The 24,969-nt window shown below is 32.8% G+C and overlaps 1 protein-coding gene across 1 annotated transcript in view; it reads left to right on the forward strand.

Moving 5' to 3' along the window:
* The window catches only part of beat-IV (beaten path IV), an 88,930-nt gene that overhangs the window by 62,202 nt on the left and 1,759 nt on the right, over window positions 1–24,969 (forward strand). Inside the window, exon 7 of the mRNA XM_075303948.1 lies at window positions 16,830–17,058. Coding sequence (XP_075160063.1) covers window positions 16,830–17,058 — 229 coding nt within the window. The remainder of the gene's footprint in view (window positions 1–16,829; window positions 17,059–24,969) is intronic.

Consider the following 24,969-nt stretch of genomic DNA (forward strand, 5'->3'; position numbering starts at 1 on the left):
TATTTTATCTTCCTCTGTGTTGTGCTTTCCTATAATTACCTGGCTTTAATTGAAATAATTCAAAAATACCAAGATTAAATGAATGAATCAAGAACACTTGTTGGTTTTCTAATTAGTAAAACATATCCTTAATTATATAAACTGAAAACGTCAACTGGGATAGTCTCATTAAGCATACAAACATAAATATTGGCTTCCCGTCGCAACTCGAAGTTCACCTGCAATCAACCATCTCCCGTGTTGTTTTTACCACTAAGAAATACCAGAATTTCTGTATATGGCGTGTGAATGAGTTTAATGTAGATTTCATTCTGATGTTGATGTTTCGTTTATTTACTGGTCCCGGTTGGGGGGGGAGGGAAATGTCGTGCAATTTCTTCTTGACATCCTTTTTTGTCTTTCTGTCTCTTTTATGGTATGGTGGCATCTTAAATGGATTCTGCACTTACCAAGCAATTGGACATGTCATTTGTGAAATAAAAACGGAAACAAATGACGACAACATCGACGTCGACGACGCCGATAGAGAGAACAACACCATCATGGCTACTGCTCAGCCAAGCAAAGGACGATTCGTAGAGAGGGCATGAATGCCAGAAATGTAAAAAAGTAAGGAGTAGTTTCCTTGCAACCAACACATTTAGCTGTAACTTTTAAGCAACATAAACAAAATAATCACAAGGATTATCACCACGGTGCACGACTCGAATATTAAATGCCCGTAAAATAGCTTCGTCGCCCCTTGGCACTACTTAAATATTTAAATATTTTAGTAAGTGAAATTGTCGTCTGGCGTCCGTGTAAATTTTGTCAGTTTGTAAGTCCTTTAGCATTGCCAGTTTTGGCCTTATTCTTGATTCACTCTTTTTGTTTTTGCTTTATTTTTTGTTTGGTGTTTGTGGTGTTTAAGTGTCGACAGTCTCGCATGTTTAGAAATCGACATGGAAAACAGCATGTTGGGATGCATAAAAAGCGAATTATATATGTATGTGTGTGTGTGTATAAGAAATATCAAATGCATTTCATTTGAATTGTAGTGAGATGAAAAATTCTGTAGAAATCGAAAGCTAAAAATTAAATAAAATTTACTTGGACCATGTGGTGGGGATACAAAAAGAAAACTACGGGAATCGCATGAAATTCTTGGAATTTTTGTCATATTTTCATTCGCAGTATAAGCTTGCATGTAGCCAGAGGCATACCAACAGATTTTAGTTTAGCTAAAAATGAAAGGTAGCTGCTAGCCTCGCTAACGCATCCGCTTCGCTGTTCCCTGGTATGTTTTTGTGCCCAGGCACCCATTTGTTTGTACGTGAGTACCTTTATTAATAAACCGCGAGAAGAGAATGAAAATTTGATGAATGAAATCTGTATCCTAATTTTAATTTTATTCAAAAAACAAAGTGAACTCACTATTTCACTAAAGCCAATTTAACTATATTTTAGTTCATGAAATTATTGTATTTGGAGAATGTTTCATTTACTCTAACAATTTTTTAGCGTACGTTAGTTAAATGAACTAAAAGACGGGAAAAAATTATATACAAATTAAGCATAGAGATTTACTAAATTCGTATTTCTCATAAAATAGTTCATTATTTCTTCAAATTTGTAAATTATAATACAAAAGCGTCCATCATGAACTTCGTATGTCACTAAAGACATTCTTACAATTTTGAACTCCAATTTTTTCCTTCAAACTTCAAAATTTTCTTTAAAAAAAATGAAAAAAATGATTTATGTCTAATAAATTTTGTTGAATTTGTCGAAAAATATTTACTTATTTTTGTGATATCCGCGTGATGCCAGCACTTGTAATACTTTCTTTCTAAAACTATTCCAAATTTTCTAAAATTAATCAAAAGTTTTCTTCCTGGTGGGTTCACTGTTTTTTCAGTGTATAATTAAAGCCAGATAGGTCGCTAAAAATGTCTTTTTTTAAAGAAGCCGCATCTTTGGCTCGGAATCAATACCAAATCCTTAACGGAAGGTCAAAATCTTTGGATCCAAGTAAACTTTTGTATACCCCCAAACATAGAATGGGGGGGGGGGGGGTATATTAACTTTGTCATTCCGTTTGTAACACATCGAAATATTGCCGAAATAAGACCCCACAAAGTATATATATTCTGGGTCGTGGTGAAATTCTGAGTCGATCTGAGCATGTACGTCCGTCCGTCTGTTGAAATCACGCTAACTACCGAACGAAACAAGCTATCGACTTGAAACTTGGCACAAGTAGTTGTTATTGATGTAGGTCGGATGGTATTGCAAATGGGCCATATCGGTCCACTTTTACGTATACCCCCATATAAACGGACCCCCAAATTTGGCTTGCGAATCCTCTAAGAGAAGCAAATTTCATCCGATACGGCTGAAATTTGCTACATGGGGTTAGTATATGTTCTCTAACAATCATGCAAAAATTGGTCCACCGATCCCAAATTTTGGCTTGCGAATCCTCTAAGAGAAGCAAATTTCATCCGATCCGGCTGAAATTTGGTACATGGTGTTAGCATATAGTCTCTAATAACCATGCATAAATTGGTGCACATCGGTCCATAATTATATATAGCCCCCATATAAACCGATCCCCCGATTTGGCTTGCGGAGCCTCTAAGAGATGCAAATTTCATCCGATCTGGCTGAGATTTGGTACATGATGTAAGTATATGGTCTCTAATGACCATGCAAAACATGGTCAACATCGGTCCATAATTATATATAGCCGCCATATAAACCGATCACCAGATTTGACCTCCGGAGCCTTTGGAAGACCAAAATTCAACTGATTCAGTTCAAATTTGGTACGTGGTGTTAATATATGACCTCAAACACCCATGCAAAACTTGGTCGAAATCGGTCTATAATTATATATAGGCCCCATATTAACCGATCGCCAATTTTAACCTCCGGTGCCCCTTGGAAGAGCAAAATTCATCCGATTCGGTTGAAATTTGGTACATGATGTTAGTATATTGGATCCAACAAACATGCAGCAATTGGTTCATATCAGTCCATAATTATATATAGCTCCCATATAAACCGATCCCCAGAGTTGACCTCCGGTGCCTTATGGAGAAGCAAAATTCATCCGATCTGGTTGAAATTTGGTACGTGGTGGTAGTATATGATATATAACAACCATGCTGAAAGTGGTCCATATCAGCACATAATCATATATAGTCCTCATATAAACCGATCCCGAGATTAGGAGCCTCTTGGAGGAGCAAATTTCATCCGAGTCAGTTGAAATTTGGTACATTGTGCTAGTATATGACCGTTAACAACCATGCCTAACTAGGTCCATATCGGTCTATACACTAATAGAAAAAATTGCGTTTCACAATCGTGAACGGACGTTGTCAAAATGAAACGGAAACGTTCACAAAAAATCAAAACGGAATGTTCACGATTTCGTCCACGGGCGTTCACGATTTCATGAACGGCATTCGTTTTTCTTTGGTCATGAAAAGTCTTAAAATAATCGTTAGACGTTGTTATGGCAAATCCGCCGTTGGTGCAATGTGCTAAGGCGACTGTTAACGTGTATTGTGCAGGCAACACAGGTTCGAGTCACGGTAGGGGAAATCTTTTTTTAATTTTGTTTATAAATTCGTAACCATTACGTTTTCAGATCGTGAACGCTGGTTGTTGTTATACCCACCACCATAGAATGGTGATGGGGGTATAATAAGTTTGTCATTCCGTTTGTAACGCATCGAAATATCGATTTCCGACTATATAAAATATATATATTCTTGATCAGGGAGAAATTCTAAGACGATATAACGATGTCCGTCTGTCTGTCTGTCTGTCTGTCTGTCTGTCTGTCTGTTGTAATCACGCTACAGTCTTCAATAATGAAGCAATCGTGCTGAAATTTTGCACAAACTCGTCTTTTGTCTGCAGGCAGGTCAAGTTCGAAGATGGGCTATATCGGTCCAGGTTTTGATATAGTCCCCATATAAACCGACCTCCCGATTTGGGGTCTTGGGCTTATAAAAATCGTAGTTTTTATCCAATTTGCCTGAAATTTTAAATCTAGAGGTATTTTATGACCATAAAGAGGTGTGCCAAAAATGGTGAGTATCGGTCCATGTTTTGGTATAGCCCCCATATAGACCGATCTCCCGATTTTACTTTTTGGGCTTATAGAAACCGCAGTTTTTATTCAATTTACTTGAAATTAGAAATCTAGAGGTATTGTAGGACCACAAATACGTGTGCCAAAAATTGTGAGTATCGGTCCATGTTTTGGTATGGTCCCCATATAAAACGACCTCCCGATTTGGGGTCTTGGGCTTATAGAAATCGTAGTTTTTATCCAATTTGCCTGAAATTTGAAATCTAGAGGTATTTTATGACCATAAAGAGGTATGCCAAAAATTGTGAGTATCGGTCCATGGTTTGGTATAGCCCCCATATAAAACGACCTCCCGATTTTGGGTCTTGGGCTTATAGAAACCGTAGTTTCTATCCAATTTGTCTGAAATTGGATATCTAGAGGTATTTTAGGACCATACGAGGTGTGCCGAATATGGTGAGTATAGGTCCATATTTTGGTATAGCCCCCATATAGACCGATCTCCCGATTTAACTCCTTGGGTTTCTAGAAACCGTAGTTTTTATCTGATTTGCCTGAATTTGTAAATATTCTGATATTTTAGGCTCACAAAAACGTGTATCGGATTAAGTTTTTATCGGTCCATTTGATAATGCCTCCATATAGACCGACTTCACTTCTTGACGGTGTAGAAGGTGCACTGATCATGAAAATTGCTTGAAACTCAATGTAAAATTTCCAGATTTTACTTCCACAGATTTAAGATTTCAAATTAAGACGTTATTTTATAATTTTCTTGCACACTTACAAGAGATGTTAATGATTCCTCTAAAACTCAAACAAACATGGTTCTTATAAATCCAGAATCTGATATAGTCCTCATAGGTGAAATCTTTAAATTTATCTTCGGGAAGTGTCCTCAAGCCCTCCTGAAATTTCAAAGGAAACCCTAATATTTGCTTCATGGTGGTGGGTATTTAAGATTCGGCCCGGCCGAACTTCGTGCTGTATATACTTGTTTTAAAAACGTATGGTGTCATGTTTACGTTGTCAGATTGTCCCCATCTGTTCTCAGTTTGACAACACATGTGTGTTGATTCACTTTCATGAACGGATCGTTTCAAAATGACCACGCCGTTCATGATTTTTTCTATGGGTGTAGTTATATATAGCCCTCAGATAAATCGATCCCCAATCACACAAAAATTGGTCCATATCAAGTTCATAATTGTATATAGCCCCCACATAAGCGATCCCCATATTTCAATTCTGCCTCTCTACGTATCGTGCAAAAAGTCTATATCGATTCGAAATTATTTGTAGACTTACCTATACATAACTTTTTTGTCTAATATATACCACGTATGTACTAACCCACAATTTAGAAAACGATGTTAAGAAGTTTTAAGATAACACAGCCCAAGTAATTTGATTGTGGATGACATTCTTTCGTAGAAGTTTCTACGCAATCCAAGGTGGAGGGTACATAACATTCGGCCTGGCCGAACTTACGGCCGTATATACTTATTTTTAAGTAGTGTAGTTGAAACAGCATTAAAAGTCGCTATCACAGAGTACAGACGCGTTTATTTTCGCTCCGATAAAACATTTAAAAACTAAAGTTCTATACCGAGTTATCCAAACTGTGCTATATTTGTTGCTGATTCACCAAAGGGGGAACCGTTGAATTGTATTGCTGCGGCCTGCTGTTGGTGTTATTGGCAAGTTTGAACACTCAAAATAAATCAAATTATTTTGCAAAACACAACAAATTGGAAAAATCACTGGAAATTTATACTTGTTCTGTTAACCGATTGCACATTTCTTTGGTATTATCCTCATTCCGTAAACAATAACAGCTGATCTTAAATTTGCACCTAAAGGTATGCTTTAATATTCAAATATAATTACCCATCATAACTGCCAATATCAATTCGAAACATAATAAACACTTCTGCATAAGAACAAAAAACAAACATATATATCCATATCTAAACATGAATTGCTCAAATCCGAAATGTTCAATAAAAAAAATTGAAGAACCAATGGTTTCATGTTGGCTATGCTATACCACATATCACGCCAAGTGTGTTGAGTTGGCAGCTCGAACTGCGGACAATCTTCGTGAAGATAAAGGTCTACGTTGGTGCTGCAAAAAAATGCAAAATATTCGATGTGGAATTCTATGCATTCTTTAAAAACACTCGTACGGAATTTGAAATCATTAACAAGGATCTTATTGCATTGGTTGAGAAATTTGAAAAATATAAAGCTGTATTTGAAAATGCTTCTTGTTTAGAAAAATTTTTACAGTCTCCCATTGACTCAATTCGCAAGCGTAAAAAACCAACAATTCGTGCTGAAGATACTGAGTATTCCAATAATGTAGCTACTAACTCGAATATTTCTACTGAACCGAATAATCAATTAAACAGTGCTGTATCGTTTTCTTCTGACCCAATACAAATAATTTCACCGTGTAATATCACTTCACCACTAACAATTACTCCTTCTACTTCCACTACATCTACTCAACAAACTACAGCGACATCTATTTCAAATGTTCATACCTTACTTACGGCAACACCTTCTGGATCCAACAGATACCACACACCATTAACCTCACCTTTACCAACTGTTTCTCCAAAACCTTTAGAAGTGGTTACACCCAAAAAAACAATTTTTGCAGCAAGATTTGCAGCTCAAACTACGAATGAAGACATATCCTACTATATTAAATCTAAATTAAATAGAGATTTTGCAATAAGCGTTTTCAAATTTAAATATCGTGAAAGGCGAAGCAAATCATCCTTCAAAATTATTGTACCAATGGAGATCTATGAAACAATTGTTAATCCAAGTTTTTGGCCACCAAATGCATTCATTTCCGAATATGTCTACAAGGACACTCCTCGTACAGATATTGCTTACTTACCATCCATTAATGCTCCAAAAAACTAATAATTTCTTCTACCGATCTTATATCTATCGTATATCAAAATGTTAGAGGCTTAAACACGAAATTAACATCTCTTTACTCGGACAGTTTTGGTTTTGATTACCAAATCTTAGCCTTTACAGAAACATGGCTCCAGAGTAAGATTTACGATATGGAAATATTGTGCTCAAAATACAAAATTTACAGGTGTGATCGGGAAAGCAAAGTTAAGAAGACTGGTGGGGGTGTATTGATCGCAGTCTCCACCGACTTTCCTTCAGAACAGATCCTTGTTCCAGTTATCGATAATATTGAAATTTTGATTCTAAAAGTAAATTTGGCTAACTTTTCATTATATATATCTTGCTCTTATGTACCTCCTTCTTCTGATAATGAAATCTATTCACAACACCTTTCGGCCATTAAGTCTGCTTTCAATTCTTCTTTACCGTCCGATGTTTTAGTCGTCTTTGGTGACTTCAACTTGACATCAGTATCGTGGATATTTTCTTCAGACTCTAATAGTCTTCTACCAATAACTTCTAATAGATTTTCTAACGATTTTCTTCATTCCTTGTTCAATTTCGGGCTTTTTCAAATTAATAATATATTTAATTCCTATGGCAAACTACTTGATCTAGTATTTGTCAATCATACATCGGATACTTACCTTAAATCATGTGAACCAATAACCCTTCCAGCAGATACTTTTCATCCTACCCTGAGTGTAAATATATCTATTTACACTCAGGGCTTTTTCAAATTAATAATATATTTAATTCCTATGGCAAACTACTTGATCTAGTATTTGTCAATCATACATCGGATACTTACCTTAAATCATGTGAACCAATAACCCTTCCAGCAGATACTTTTCATCCTACCCTGAGTGTAAATATATCTACCCCGAACCTCACACCACTAAAAAGCACCACAGTGAGGAAAGAATATTGCTTCGCGAAGGCAAACTTTTCTAAACTTAAATCATTACTTTCAGAAATAAATTGGAGTGACATATTAACTTCAAATTCGATAAACGAGTTGTCATCTTGCTTCTACTCAATTTTATTAGATTGTATCTCTAGATCAGTTCCTAGATTTACAGTTGATCGTACTTCCGGTCCTCCTTGGAGTACTAGAAACCTTTCAAAATTAAAGAATAAGAAGAATAAATTATATAAAAAATTTTAAAAATCAGGATCCACTCGAGATTTTACAAATTATTCAGTTGCTAGATCACGATACAATTTGGAAAATAAGCTGGCTCACAATAATTATTTAAATAGGATGAGAGATGAGTTGAAAGTTAATCCTAAATCCTTCTATAAATTTGTAAATTCTAAACGTCGTTCGAATTGTATACCGAGTTATATGAAATATGGTTCTATGTCAGCTGATAATGATGTTGATATATCTAATATTTTCGCGGATTTTTTTGCAACCACCTACTCTGATAAATCCTTTAATCAAAATAGTGATTACCCCTACGATATAAGAAATTCCAACCTAATAGACGTTTCTTTTATAGATACGGTTTTAAGAAATTTGAGAACAGTCAAGTCGTCATTTAATGCGGGTCCCGATGGCATTCCTTCATGTGTATTGAAAGAGTGTGCTGACCAACTTTCTTATCCCCTATCTATATTGTTTAATAATTCTTTAATTTCTGGATATTTACCGCAGATATGGAAAGAATCTTTTATAATACCTTTGTTTAAATCAGGCAGTAGAAATGTAGCCTGTAATTACAGAGGTATTTCAAATCTTTGCGCTATTCCAAAACTTATGGAGAAAATATTAACTGAATCAATTTCTCACCAGTTATCATCTATACTTTGCACTTGTCAACACGGATTTAGAAAGTCTCGGTCAACGATTTCGAACATTTTAGAATTTACATGTCTGGTAAATGACGCCTTCAGAGGTCGTAACCAGACCGATACAATATATACGGACTTCAGCAAAGCATTCGACAAGGTAAACCATTCCCTTCTATTGATTAAACTTGATTTATGCGGTTTTGGAAATTCATTATTAAAATGGTTGAAATCCTATTTAATTGGTAGAACACAAAGAGTAAAATTTGGTACGGCCACTTCTAGGCCTATATATGTCTCATCGGGGGTTCCTCAGGGGAGTCATCTAGGTCCCATATTGTTTTGTCTTTTTATTAATGATTTGCCAACAGTAATAAGACATTCTAATGTCTTGATGTTCGCGGACGATGTAAAGATTTTCCGATCATTTTCTGATTCTGACGAACAATGCTATCTTCAAGCTGATCTCGACGACTTTTATAAATGGTGTGATGTTAATTTGATGGAATTAAACATATCTAAGTGTAAATTAATGCGATTTTCAAGAGGAACTCCTCTAAATACTAATTATTTTTTCGGATCTAATGAACTAGAAGCTGTCGATTCCTATAAGGATCTAGGTTTACTTATGGATCAACGTCTAAACTTTCGTAAGCATATTCTAATGGTAGTTAGTAAAGCTTACACTGCCCTTGGCTTCATGAAACGGTGGAGCAAAGAATTCAACGATCCCTTAGTCACGAAAACTTTATACACTTCATTGGTAAGACCGAACCTGGAATACGGTTCCGTAGTTTGGGACCCCTATTACGCCATTTTTAAGAATATGATTGAATCTGTTCAGAAGCAATTCCTTCTATTTTGTCTTCGTGGACGCGGGTGGAACCACAGCTCACTTCCGTCATACGAATATAGACTAAATATTATAAGATTACCCTCATTGTCAAGTAGGAGGACGATGTTAAATGTGACTTTTGTTATGAATATTATTCAGGGAAAAATTGAATCAGAATTTCTTCTTAGTAGAATTCTGATCAACGTTCCGATCAGACCGAGCAGAAATTTTGAACTTTTGCGTATTTCTTACTATGGAGCCAATTATGCTAATAACGACCCCTTTTGTCGATTATGCGTACAATTTAATCAACTTTATGGTATAATAAACTTGTCTGAGAATAGAGAATCGTTAAAAAGAAATATTATTTTACATCTAAATAGATAAGTAATAATGTACATATTAGTCTGTAAGGATGTATATATCTATAGACTTCAAATAAAGGAAGAAAAAAAAATTGAGAACATCTTTGGGAGGACATTGTTGGAAGTGCTTTTAAAATTGTGCCTTTGGAACAATTTCCAAATTTTTTTGCTGGGGTAGGTTGCATAATCTTTCATATTTGGTCAATAGTTTTGTCCGTATAGATTTAAAACTAGATATCTTCCAACAAAAAGTTTTTAATTAAAAAAAAAAAAAGAAATCTGCGTCTTTTGCCTGGAATCAATACCAAAATCATTAAGGGAAGATCATGTGTGAAGCAAGGTACATATTCGATAACTAACAAATATCCATCAATATTTGCCTATTTCCAAATTCTAAACTTTTTATAACTATTTACTATTTATAGCTATTTCTTAAATCCATGTCTTTCATATGTGCTCTATATCCTGAAATATTTTACACAAAAATTTTTCTTTTTCGATATACGATATTCACTATCGCCAGATTGACACATATATAAGCAATATTGTTATGTTTGCATAAAATTTTCTCTTGATGCGTTACGTATGTATGTATGCATATTGTATTTGTGCTTTATTTATATAAGTGCAAGTAAAAAAAAAAATATTCCACTGCTGTCAATTGTTTGCGTGGCAAACCCAAAATAAAAACCTCAAAACCACGCACACACACACACAAACGACTTTGTTAAGCTCTTCAAGAACTTCAATATTTTTTGGCTTTTACAGCCACAGACTGGTAAGTACTCTGATGTACCGGTGATACAAGCTGAGTAGTACCGCAAAGAGCTCGAAAAATAACGCCATTAAGACTATGGCTGCTTTTTTTTAGTCATTCGCATTTGTTCTTCGCTTGCAGCTTTACACAAAGTACTCGTGAAACATTTAAAAAATGGAATATGTTGAGCTCTGACTACAAGTGATGAATGAATGAACGAATGAATATGTGTTGTAATGTGGTTGAAGACATTAAGGTGGTTTCGTGAGTCAACTAGGAAAAATATTCGGCTATAAACATCAAACAATCTCTACGAAACTTTTCACTGACCTTAAAATTGGAAGGCGAATTTTGCTTAGCATAGAAAGCGAATTTCCCTGATATAAATTTTGTTTTCTTGTCCAAATGTAAAAACTTGGGCAAGAAAAGTGTAAAAAAATTTAAAGAAAATTTGGTTGGACTAAAGTCAAATTTGCTTTAACATATAATTATGGACCGATGTGGACCAATTTTTGCATGGTTATTAGAGACCATATACTTACACTATGTACCAAATTTCAGCCGGATCGGATGAAATTTGCTTCTCTTAGAGGCTCCGCAAGGCAAATCTGGGAATCGGTTTATATGGGGGCTAAATTTAATTATGGACCGATGTGGACCAATTTTTGCATGGTTGTTAGAGACCATATACTAAAACCATGTACTAAATTTCAGCCGAATCGACTCTGGCAGTGGTATTCACTGCGAAGAGTTGGGGATTAGGGATTCGTACAAAATGGATGGTGGATGCACCATTTTTCAGGCGGAGGTATTTGCCATTGCGAAAGCTGCGGAACTACTATCGATGAGGCCGATATTCAGGAGCGATATCAGCTTCTTCATCGAAATCTGAACATAGTCATCTGAACATAGTCGGTAGTCAGCCGCTGTCGTAAAGAGCTTAGAGCTCTCACTGAACAGCATAATATCACACATTATGGAATAATGGGTAATGGGGAGACGGATGTGCTGGCTGAAGAAGGTGCACGTGATACGAATAACATCGTTACAGATTTCTTCTCCCCGCTATCTTTATATACTTACAGGATCAATGTTAAATGATTTATGGAAAGGACGTTTGGCTTCCTATGCGAGCAAACCAAACTGATATGGGACGACAAGAGCCGTAAGAACTCTGATTTGCTTATGGCGACTCTGAGAGCATTGATAGGCATCATAACTTCCATAACATTTGGAAAACACATGGTAAGGATTGTCTTAATGACTGACGAAAAAAAAAAAAATTTTTGGTGTTCGGTCGAAGCAGGGATCGAACCCACGACCCTTGGTATGAAAGGAGGGCTCCACGGTATCCAACTAAATGTATGTTTCTGTTAAATAAAGTTTATTTAAACGGCTCGTGGGCGCCGAAAACGATGCTATAGCAATATAACTTTTTGACTGTTTATGACAATAACAGCTACGTAGCCCAGTGGATAGTGTAATGCCTTACACAATGTATGGTCCGCAGTTCGATTCTACGTCTAGGCGAAAGGTAAAATTTAAAAAATTTATAAAAACGAAAAATTTTTTCTAATTGTTTGTATTACAGATTCTGGATTCTGGATCTTGATTTACTTGCTTACATTACTCTCAGTTTTTTAGTACCAACATTAATGTACCTCCGTCAAATGGAAATGCATTTTATGCAAATGCATGAATACATTCACCTGGGTATTTGAGTTGTGATGTTGGTTTTTGGCTGCGAAAATACTTAAGGTTTTTACATTTCAAGTGCTCACTCATGTAACATATGAAGCGTAGTAAGGAAGGCTTTTGTTTTTATTTGATTTTTTGTGTTGTTAGGTTGCCGGTGACGAAAATCCTTGTTGTTTTATAAACAATGGAGAAAAAATCCGTATAGATTTTCATTTAATTTAGCTAGATAGAGTACAATACTTTTGAAGAGCTGTTATTACACTACAATGTATAACGTGTTCATCTTGCAAGCAAGATTGTATGGCATAAACACAAAACTTTATCAAGGACGATTTAAGAAATAATTCATAGTCCAATAGGGTAACAAATTTGGATGTAGGTAAAAATTAGGGATGGTTACATTTGTATGCAAATCATAATAATTCTTCTCAGACCCCATTCTATGGGGATAATTCCTTTCCTTTTGGACAAAAATTTGGGAATATATGTACTCCACAGTAGAGCAAAGAATTCATTTGATTAAAAAAATTAATTTGGTTTGAAAAAGATTCATTTGGTACACTGAAACCACCAGGAAGAAACTTTTTTTCTTAAACTTAAAAAAAAATTAGATTAGTTTTAGAAAAGTTTAACTAAACAGTATTACATAAGTTGACATCACGCCGATATCACAAAAATACGTAAATAGTTTTCTGCAAATTTAAGAAAATTTATTTGTCATAATTAATTTTTTTAAGAAAATTTTGTAGTTTGAAGGAAAACATTGGAGTTCAAAATTGCAGAATATCTTTGGTGCCATACGAAGTTCAAGATAGGCGCATTTGTAGTAAAATTTACAAGTTTAAAGAAATAATAAACTATCATGTGAGAAATTCGAATTTAGTAAATCTTTATGCTTCGTTTGTGTATATTTTCTCCCATTTATATCCTCCACCATAGGATGGGGGGTATATTAACTTTGTCATTCCGTTTGTCACACCTCGAAATATTGTTCTAAGACTCCATAAAGTATATATATTCTCGGTAGTGGTGAAATTCTCAGTCGATCTAAGCATGCCCGTCTGTTGAAATCACGCTAACTTCCGAACGAAGCAAGCTATCGACTTGAAACTTGGCATAAGTAGTTGTTATTGGATGGTATTGCAAATGGGCCATATCGCACCACTTTTACGTATAGGCCCCATATAAACGGACCCAAGGATTTGGCTTGTGGATCCTCTAAGAGAAGCAAATTTTATCCGACCGGGCTGGAAACTTGGTACATGGTGTAAGTTATTGGTTTCTAACAACCATGCAAAAATTGGTCGATATCGGACTATAATTATATATAGCCCCCATATAAACCGATCCCCATATTTGATCTCCGGAGCCTCTTTGACAAGCAAATTTCACCTGATTCTGTTGCAATTTTGTACGTGGTGTTAGTATATGATATCTAACAACCATGCAAAAATTGGTCCACAGCGGTCCATAATTATATATAGCCCCCATATAAACCGATCCCCAGATTTGGCTTGCGGATCCTCTAAGAGAAGCAAATTTCATCCGATCGGGCTGAAATTTGGTACATGGTGTCAGTATATGGTTTCTAACAACTATGCAAAAATTGGTCCACATCGGTCCATAATTATATATAGCCCCCATATAAACCGATCCCCCGATGAAAAAAAATCCACAAATTAATTTTGAATGACCGTAAAATGAAGTTGATCGAAATAGCAGAGGCCTTAACGATATCAAAGGAACGTCATATCATTCATCAATATTTGGATATGAGGAAGCTCTGCGCAAAATGGGTGCCGCGCGAGCTCACATTTGACCAAAAACAACAACGTGTCAATGAATCTGAGCGGTGTTTGCAGCTGTTAACTCGTAATACACATGAGTTTTTCCGTCGATATATGACAATGGATGAAACATGGCTCCATGTTTCACTCCTGAGTCCAATCGACAGTCGGACTCAATCCTGAGTCCAATCGACAGTCGGTTGAGTGGACAGCGACCGGTGAACCGTCTCCGAAGTGTGGAAAGACTCAAAAGTCCGCTGGCAAAGTAATGGCCTCTGTTTTTTGGGATGCGCATGGAATAATTTTTATCAATTATCTTGAAAAGGGAAAAAACCATCAACAGTGACTATTATATGGCGTTATTGGAGCGCGGCAAAACGGCCCCATATGAAGAAGAAAAAAGTGTTGTTCCACCAAGACAACGCACCGTGCCACAAGTCGTTGAGAACGATGGCAAAAATTCATGAATTGGGCTTCGAATTGCTTCCGAACCCACCGTATTCTCCAGATCTGGCCCCAGCGAATTTTTCTTGTTCTCAGACCTCAAAACGATGCTCGCAGGGAAAAAAATTGGCTGCTATGAAAAGGTGATCGCCGAAACTGAGGCATATTTTGAGTATGGTATCAAAAAATTTGAAGGTCGCTATAATCGTTGCATCGCTCTTGAAGGGAACTATTTTGAATAATAAAAACGAATTTTGACAAAAAAAAATGTGTTTTTCTTTGTTAGACCGGGGACTTATCAACCAAACTGTTACATCAATAACAATTACTTGTGCAAAGTCGATAGCTTTTTTGGTTCGGAAGACGGACGGACATGCTAAGATCGACTCATAATTTCACCCCGAGCCAGAATATATATATATATTATGGGGTCTTAGGGCAATATTTCGATGTGTTACAAACGGAATGACAATGTGAATATACCCCCCATCCTATGGTGGAGGGTATAAAAACAATTCTTCAATTTGCCAAAAGGTATTAACCTAACATATCTGTATCATGTTGCGTTTGGTTAAACATTTTACTTAAAATTTTCAAAAAGAGCAAGAAGAGCAGCGTATCAAAATTTTGCTCGCGCATCGCGAAAATCCGAGCTACTCGCACGCAAAGCTGCGAAATCGCTAAAAGTTGCCAAATCAACCGTTACAAATGTAATTAAAGTATTTGGGGAACGTTTGTCGACAGCCAGGAAGTCTGGATCGGGGGGAAATCGAAAACCGGAAGCCGCTGAGACGACAAAGAGAGTTGCCGGTAGTTTCAAGCGAAACCCTAAATAAGCTGGGTGTATCGTCTACAACCGTGCATCGAGCTAAAAAACGAGCCGGACTATCGACTTACAAGAAGGTAGTGACTCCAAATCGCGATGATAAACAAAATACGACGGCCAAAGCGCGATCCCGGAGGCTGTACACTACGATGCTGACGAAGTTTGACTACGTGGTAATGGACGACGAAACCTACGTCAAAGCCGACTACAAGCAGCTTCCGGGACAGGAGTTTTATACGGCAAAAGGAAGAGGAAAGGTAGCAGATATTTTCAAGCCAGATATTTCGCAAAGAAATATCTGGTTTGGCAAGCCATCTGTACCTGTGGCTTGAAAAGCAGCATTTTCATAGCTTCCGGGACTGTCAACCAAGAAATTTACGTGAAAGAGTGTTTGAATAAACGTCTGCTGCCTTTCCTGAAGAAACACGGTTGTTCCGTACTGTTTTGGCCGGATTTGGCATCATGCCATTACGGTAAAAAGGCCATGGAGTGGTACGCCGCCAACAACGTGCAGGTGGTTCCCAAGGACAAGAACCCTCCCAACACGCCAGAGCTCCGCCCAATTGAGAAATACCGGGCTATTGTCAAGCGGAACCTAAAGAAGACCAAAAAACTGCTAAGGACGAGCAGCAGTTCAAGGCAAACTGGCTTTCTGCGGCGAAGAAGGTGGACAAGGTGGCTGTACAAAATCTGATGGCAGGTGTCAAGCGTGAGGCCCGGCAATTCGGATTTGGAAAAACGAAAGCCTAACTGAATATTTTTCCTGAATTTTATACTAATTGAACTTGAAAAGGAAATTTTATTTGATTTTTTAAATAAACGACTTCACCGATTTACACGCGTTTTCCCTTGATCAAATTTTGACCGTATCACCCTTTAGTGTTCTGGTCTTAGTTCACTATGCATTCAATAAATATTTTCTTATAAAATAAATAAATAGAATAATGGATCAATATTCTAACGATTTATTTGCCGTCTTTTCTCCTCGTCTTGCTTTGGTTCAATAAATTTTAGCCAATCTCATACGTAACCCCCCGACTAGAATATGCATTGAAGAATTTTTTTTTTCAAATTGTTGGTGTGTAATATAAATCCTGCCATAAATTCGGAAACAATTGCATTCTATACGTGTGGGGGAAATAATTCAACAGTTTCGTATCTTACCTGTAGAATATTTATAGTTTTTCCTTGTTTCCATTGTTCCTTTTTATAATAGAAGCTAATGCGAGCACACATCCTTGCACAGCTACATATACATATTTATGATGATTTGTCTTTTTTTTTGTTGGTTTACAGGTTGTTGATGGACAGTATTTGGTGCGATATAACGACACAGTGCACCGTCATGGCCTCATAACGTCAACACTGGGATTGGAGATGACAGTTGACGCTCGTCACTTTCACAATGGAGCTATGCGCGTCAAATGTCTTGCCAGTATATCACCTGTCCTATGGAAGGGTGGCAAAGAAAGTGTCCTACAGCGGCGACCTGGAATAATAGATAATCGTGAGGCCATGTTGCTAGGTTAGTGCTAGATATATTCATTTACTGATTGAATTGATACGTGATGGAATGACATGTTTGTTATTGAATGACTATAATGGATTTAATGTAAAACTTTTGAAAATGCTTTTGTATACCCAATACTGTCACAGCAAAAGAGAGTTCGAAAACCCCGTATATAGATTACAACAATTGGAAGGAAACAAAAGTTAACAGTGTCATATTTTTAGCAATCATCATGTTTCTCTGATGCGACAATTGTAATCTAAAATCAATCCAATTGCTGACAGCTATTGGCTCAGGATAACATATTGGGAAAATTTCCCAAAAGCTACAAAAATTATCATAGGATATGAAATTCCAGCTGCACGCAGAGAAGAAATATGATCACCTCAAACATGTTTCAAGAGCAAAATGTTATTTTTGTATGGTGACCATGTAACATGTTTGTCACTAAAATGTTATTTTCTCGTCAAATATAACCTGCTTGCCGAAATCAGATACATGATTTCTGAGAAAATAACATGGTTGCGAAAACCATGTTACATGGTCACCACCCAAAAATAACATTTTGCTCTTAAAACATGTTTGAGGTGATCATATTCCTTCTCTGGGTGTGGATATGAAATACTATTGCCAATGTGGTGCATGCCCGCCTAGCAATCGAAAGGTCGTGGGTTCAATAAGTATTGCCAGTATTTTTCCGGCTCTCTCTCTCGTCCTCAAAAATCCACCATTTAAATTAAATAATTTCTAACCGATTTGAACGAAGTTTTGCTCGGTAATTAGAGAACCTAAAGTGAAATATGGGGGTTATATATAACTAAGAACCAATATGGACCATTTTTATATGGTTGTTGTACCGAATTTCAGCCTGATCGAATGAAATTTGCTCCTCCGAAAGTCACATCAGGGTATCGGTTTATATGGGATCTATATATATAATTATGGACTTATATGGACCAATTTATGCATGATTGTTAGCAGCCACATACTAACACAGCGTACAAAATTTCAACCTGATGGGATGCAATTTGCTCATCAAATCGGAATCGGTTTATATGAGTGCTATATATTATATGGACCGATATGTTCCAATGTATGCATGGTTGTTAGAGGCCATATACTAACTCAACGTACAAAATTTCAATGGAATCGGATGAAATTTGCTCTTCCAAGAGGCTCCGGAGGTCAAATCTGTGGTTCGATTTATATGGGGTCTATACATAATTGTGGACCGATATGAACCATTCAGTTACCATATACTAAGACCATGCACCAAATTTCAATCGAATCGGATGAAATTTGCTCCTCCAAGAGGCTCCGGAGGTTAAATCGATTTTTGCTTGAACGTTAGGGAACATACACTTACACCACGTACCAAATTTCAACCGGATCGGATAAAATTTATTTCTCTAAGTGGCTCCGAAAGCCAAATCTGGGGGTCCGTTTATATGGGGGCTATGCGTAAAAGTGAACCGATATGGCCCATTTGCAATACCATCCGACCTACATCAATAACAACTACTTGTGCCAAGTTTCAAGTCGATAGCTTGTTTCCTTCGGAAGTTAGCGTGATTTCACCAGACAGACGGACGGACGGACATGCTTAGATCGACCTAGAATTTCACCGCGACCCAGAATATATATACTATATGGTGTCTTAGAGCAATATTTTGATGTGTTACAAACGGAATGACAAAGTTAATATACCCCCCATCCTATGGTGGAGGGTACAAAAAGACGATCTATTAGGTTTAGTATGCATGACATTTTTTTATAATCCAGCTATCGCGGTCTATATCCAGCTGGAGTTTTTTATTCTTGAGGTAATGATTTTTGTGGCTTCAGCAGAAATATCCCAGCAGATTATGAAGATTTTCAGAAGAATCCACATTCAACACATGTTAAAATAAATCTTTTCTTCGAAACGAAATTTTATTGGTGACTGTTTTATAATGACAAAAAAATTAAAGCGCTAAATTTTTTAATTTTAATATTCCAAAGCCAAAAATGTTGGAAATAACTTCGCAGTTAAGATTTGTTCTTATTGGCTGACTTTGGCAAGATATTTGTCACTCAAGCGCCTACCAACAAAAAAAAATATTTCAAAATTTTATTTCTATAGAAAATTTTATAAAAATTTTATCTCTATAGAAAATGTTGTCAACATTTTATTTCGATAGAAAATTTTGTCAATATTTTATTTCTATAGAAAATGTTGTCAACAGTTTATTTCTATAGAACATTTTGTCAAAATTTTATTTTTATAGAAAATTTTGTCAACAGTTTATTTCTATAGAAAGTTTTCTCAAGATTTTATTTCTATAGAAAATTTTCTCAAAATTTTTTTGTATAGAAAATTTTCTCAAAATTTTTTTTTCAATAGAAAATTTTCTCAAAACTTCATTTTTATATAAAAATTTTGTCAAAACTTTATTTTAGTATTAAAATTTTGTCAAAAATTGTATTCCTATAGAAAATTTTTCAAAATATTATTTCTAAAGAAATTTTTGTCAAAATTTTATTTCTATAGAAAATTTTTGTCAAAATTTTATTTCTACAGAAAATTTTGTCAAAATTTTAATTCTATAGAAAATTTTGTCAAAATTTTATTTCTATAGAAAATTTTGTCAAATTTTTTATTTATATAGAAAATTTTGTCAACATTTTATTGATGTAGAAAATTTTGTCAAAATTTTATTTCTATAGAAAATTTTGTCAACACTTTATTTCTATAGAAAATTTTGTCAAAATTTTATTTCTATAGAAAATTTTGTAAAAATTTTATTTCTACAGAACATGTTCTCAAGATTTTATATCTATAGCAAATTTTCTCAAAATTTAAAAAACAAATTGTTTCTACAGACAATTTTGTCAAAATTTTATTTCTATAGTAAATTTTGTCAAAATTTTATTTCTATAGAAAATTTTGTCAAAATTTTATTTCTATAGAAAATTTTGTCAAAATTTTATTTCTATAGAAAATTTTGTCAAAATTTTATTTCTATAGAAAATTTTGTCAAAATTTTATTTCTATAGAAAATTTTTCAAATATTTCTATAGAAAATTTTGTCAACATTTTATTTCTATAGAAAATTTTGTCAACATTTTATTTCTATAGAAAATTTTGTCACAATTTTTTTCTATATAAAATTTTATTTCTATAGAAAATTTTGTCACAATTTTTATCTATCGAAAATTTTCTCAAAGTTTTATTTCTATAGAAAATTAAAAAAAAATTCTATAAAAAAGTTTCTTAAAACTTTATTTTTATATAAAAATTTTGTCAAAAATTTTATTCCTATAGAAAATTTTTCAAAATGTTATTTCCAAAGACATTTTATTTATTTCTATAGAAAATTTTGTCAAAATTTTAATTCTATAGAAAATTTTGTCAAAATTTTATTACTATAGAAAATTTTGTCAAAATTTTATTTCTATAGAAAATTTTGTCAAATTTTTTCTTCTATAGAAAATGTCGTCAACATTTTATTTCTATAGAAAATTTTGTCAAAATTTTATTTCTGTCGAAAATTTTCTCAAAATTTAATATATGTCGAAAATTTTCTCAAAATTTTATTTCTATAGAAAATATTGTCAACATTTTATTTCTATAGAAAATATTATCAAAATTTTATTTCTATAGAAAATTTTGCCAACATTTTATTTTTATAGAAAATTTTGTCAAAATTTTATTTCTATAGAAAATTTTGGGAACATTTTTTTTTCTATAGAAAATTTTCTCAAAATTTAATTTCTGTCGAAAATTTTCTCAAAATTTTATTTCTATAGAAAATGTTGTCAAAATTTTATTTCTTTTGAAAATGTTTTCAAAATTTTATTTCTATAGAAAATTTTGTCAAAATTTTATTTCTGTAGAAAATTTTGTCAAAATTTTATTTCTTTAGATAATTTTGTCAAAATTTTATTTCTATAGACAATTTTGTCAAAATTTTATTTCTATAGAAAATTTTGTCAAATTTTTACTACTAGAGGAAAATATGTCATATTTTTACTACTATACGAAAATATGTCAAATTTTTACTAAATACTTTAGGAAAATATGTGAAAATTTTATTTCTATAGAAAATTTTGTCAAAATTTTATATCTATAGAAAAATTTGTCAAAATTTTATTTCTGTAGAAAATTTTGTCAACATTTTATTTCTATACAAAATTTTGTCAAAATTTTATATCTATAGAAAAATTTGTCAAAATTTTATTTCTATAGAAAATTTTGTCAACATTTTATTTCTATACAAAATTTTGTTAAAATTTTATTTTTATAGAAAATTTTGTCGACATTTTATTTCTATAGAAAATTTTGTCAACATTTTATTTCTATAGAAAATTTTGTCAAAATTTTGTCTCTAAAGATTCGTGCACAAAGACTATTTGTAGGCGTCTATTAGGACTAGTTACAATCGCCTCTAAAATTTCCTTCTACAAACTCATTTTGAAGTTTATATAGACTCGTCGCAAACATGTATAAAGTTCCTTCCACTTGCTTCGGTCGTCTAAAGACTTTTTTTATACTAAGGAGGAAAGAGTAGTTTTAGACGACTGAACAGCGTTGCCATAATGAATTTTTATTTTGGACCAACATTTTTCCAATTTCTCCATTCTACCAAAATAAATTATTATCATTTTAAAGTTAAAATTTTTCAAAAAAAAAAAAGAAATTAATTTTCCAAAAAAAAAAAATTAATTTAATTTCCATAGAAAATGTTGTCAAAATTTCATTTCTGGGGAAAATTTTGTGAAAATTTTACTTCATTAGAAAATTTTGTAAAAATTTTATTTCTATAGAAAATTTTGTCAAAATTTTATTTCTATAGAAAATTTTGTCAAAATTTTATTTCTATAGAAAATTTTGGGAACATTTTATTTCTATAGAAAATTTTGTCAAAATTTTATTTCTATAGAAAATTTTGTCAAAATTTTATTTTATAGAAAATTTTGTAAAATTTTTATTACTATAGGAAAATATGTCAAATTTTTACTACTATAGGAAAATATGTCAACATTTTATTTCTATAGAAAATTTTGTCAAATTTTTTCTTCTATAGAAAATGTCGTCAACATTTTATTTCTATAGAAAATTTTGTCAAAATTTTATTTCTGTCGAAAATTTTCTCAAAATTTAATATATGTCGAAAATTTTCTCAAAATTTTATTTCTATAGAAAATATTGTCAACATTTTATTTCTATAGAAAATATTATCAAAATTTTATTTCTATCGAAAATTTTGCCAAAATTTTATTTTTATAGAAAATTTTGTCAAAATTTTATTTCTATAGAAAATTTTGGGAACATTTTTTTTCTATAGAAAATTTTCTCAAAATTTAATTTCTGTCGAAAATTTTCTCAAAATTTTATTTCTATAGAAAATGTTGTCAAAATTTTATTTCTTTTGAAAATGTTTTCAAAATTTTATTTCTATAGAAAATTTTGTCAAAATTTTATTTCTGTAGAAAATTTTGTCAAAATTTTATTTCTTTAGATAATTTTGTCAAAATTTTATTTCTATAGACAATTTTGTCAAAATTTTATTTCTATAGAAAATTTTGTCAAATTTTTACTACTAGAGGAAAATATGTCATATTTTTACTACTATACGAAAATATGTCAAATTTTTACTAAATACTTTAGGAAAATATGTGAAAATTTTATTTCTATAGAAAATTTTGTCAAAATTTTATATCTATAGAAAAATTTGTCAAAATTTTATTTCTGTAGAAAATTTTGTCAACATTTTATTTCTATACAAAATTTTGTCAAAATTTTATATCTATAGAAAAATTTGTCAAAATTTTATTTCTATAGAAAATTTTGTCAACATTTTATTTCTATACAAAATTTTGTTAAAATTTTATTTTTATAGAAAATTTTGTCGACATTTTATTTCTATAGAAAATTTTGTCAACATTTTATTTCTATAGAAAATTTTGTCAAAATTTTGTCTGTAAAGATTCGTGCACAAAGACTATTTGTAGGCGTCTATTAGGACTAGTTACAATCGCCTCTAAAATTTCCTTCTACAAACTCATTTTGAAGTTTATATAGACTCGTCGCAAACATGTATAAAGTTCCTTCCACTTGCTTCGGTCGTCTAAAGACTTTTTTTATACTAAGGAGGAAAGAGTAGTTTTAGACGACTGAACAGCGTTGCCATAATGAATTTTTATTTTGGACCAACATTTTTCCAATTTCTCCATTCTACCAAAATAAATTATTATCATTTTAAAGTTAAAATTTTTCAAAAAAAAAAAAAAGAAATTAATTTTCCAAAAAAAAAAATTAATTTAATTTCCATAGAAAATGTTGTCAAAATTTCATTTCTGGGGAAAATTTTGTGAAAATTTTACTTCATTAGAAAATTTTGTAAAAATTTTATTTCTATAGAAAATTTATTAAAAATTTTATTTCCATAGAAAATTTTGTCAAAATTTTATTTCTGTAGAAAATTTTGTCAAAATTTGATTTCTTTAGAAAATTTTGTCAAAATTTTATTTCTATAGAAAATTTTGTCAAAATTTTATTTCTATAGAAAATTTTGTAAAATTTTTATTACTATAGGAAAATATGTCAAATTTTTACTACTATAGGAAAATATGTCAACATTTTATTTCTATAGAAAATTTTGTCAACAGTCTTTTTCTATACAACATTTTGTCAAAATTTTATTTCTATAGAAAATTTTCTCAAGATTTTATTTCTATAGAAAATTTTGTCAAAATTTTTGTTCGATAAAAAATTTTGTCAAAATTTTATTTCTATAGAAAATTATGTGAAAATTTTATTGCTGTAGAAAATTTTGTCAAAATTTTATTTCTATAGAAAATTTTGTCAAAATTTTATTTCTATAGAAAATTTTGTCAAAACTTTATTTCTATATAAAATTTTGTCAAAATTTTATTTCTTTAGAAAATTTTGTCAAATTTTTACTACTATAGGAAAATATGTCAAAATTTTATTTCTATAGAAATTTTGTGTCCGACCATCGGACCAAATTTAAAAATTAATAATTTTTTGGATCAATTTTTGTCCGATCGGACCAACCCGGCGACTGAAGGAAGTCTTTAGAGATTTTAAATAAATCGCATGAAAATTAAAGTGTCTAAACACTCACGAAAGCAAATGGAGGCGTCGGTTTATATGGAGGCTTTATCAAAACCTAGACCAATATAGCCCATCACCGAACTTGACATGCGTGCATACAAATAAATTAGTGCCAAATTTCAGAACGGTAGATAAATTATTGAAAGAAGTAACGTTATTACAATAGAGAGACAGACGGATATCTTAAGTTGGTCATATAATTGTTCCCCGAGCAAGATTATATATACTTTATATAGTCTAAAATCGATATTTCGGTGGTTAGAATATATCGAGAATGACATAGTCACTATAATCCATGGCTTACTTTGGGTGGTGGGTATAAGAAAATAAGGATTTTGGCAATTGATATGAGTAATTTTAGGGAAAAACATGCTATACATCTACGTAAAAACAATATCCAAATGACTATTTCTTATTTTGATTCGAATCAAAATAGCCAAAGCAAACAACTTGACCCAAATTCCATTCAAATCGCTTAACAATTGCAACTTAAATCCTGTGAATAAAAAATTCATGGATGGACGGAAGAACAGACGGTCGACAGCTAGAGCTAGATCAACATAGGAGGTGATTCTGAGTCGATGGGAACGCAGTGAAACTTCTCTACCTTGGACACTCTTAAAAATGAACACCACCCAAAAGTGGACAACTTTCGTGGGAAATTTGCTATATTTATTATCATATAATAATTAACCTTTAATAAAATGTGGATAACATTTAGGCGATCGTGAGTGTCCACTTTTGAAATGTTTCATATACCGGGAATGTATTTTTGTTGTGTCCTACAGATCCAAGATATGTGGTTT

Source organism: Haematobia irritans, chromosome 1 (assembly GCF_050003625.1).
Source record: "Haematobia irritans isolate KBUSLIRL chromosome 1, ASM5000362v1, whole genome shotgun sequence".
In the NCBI taxonomy this organism is placed as follows: domain Eukaryota; kingdom Metazoa; phylum Arthropoda; class Insecta; order Diptera; family Muscidae; genus Haematobia; species Haematobia irritans.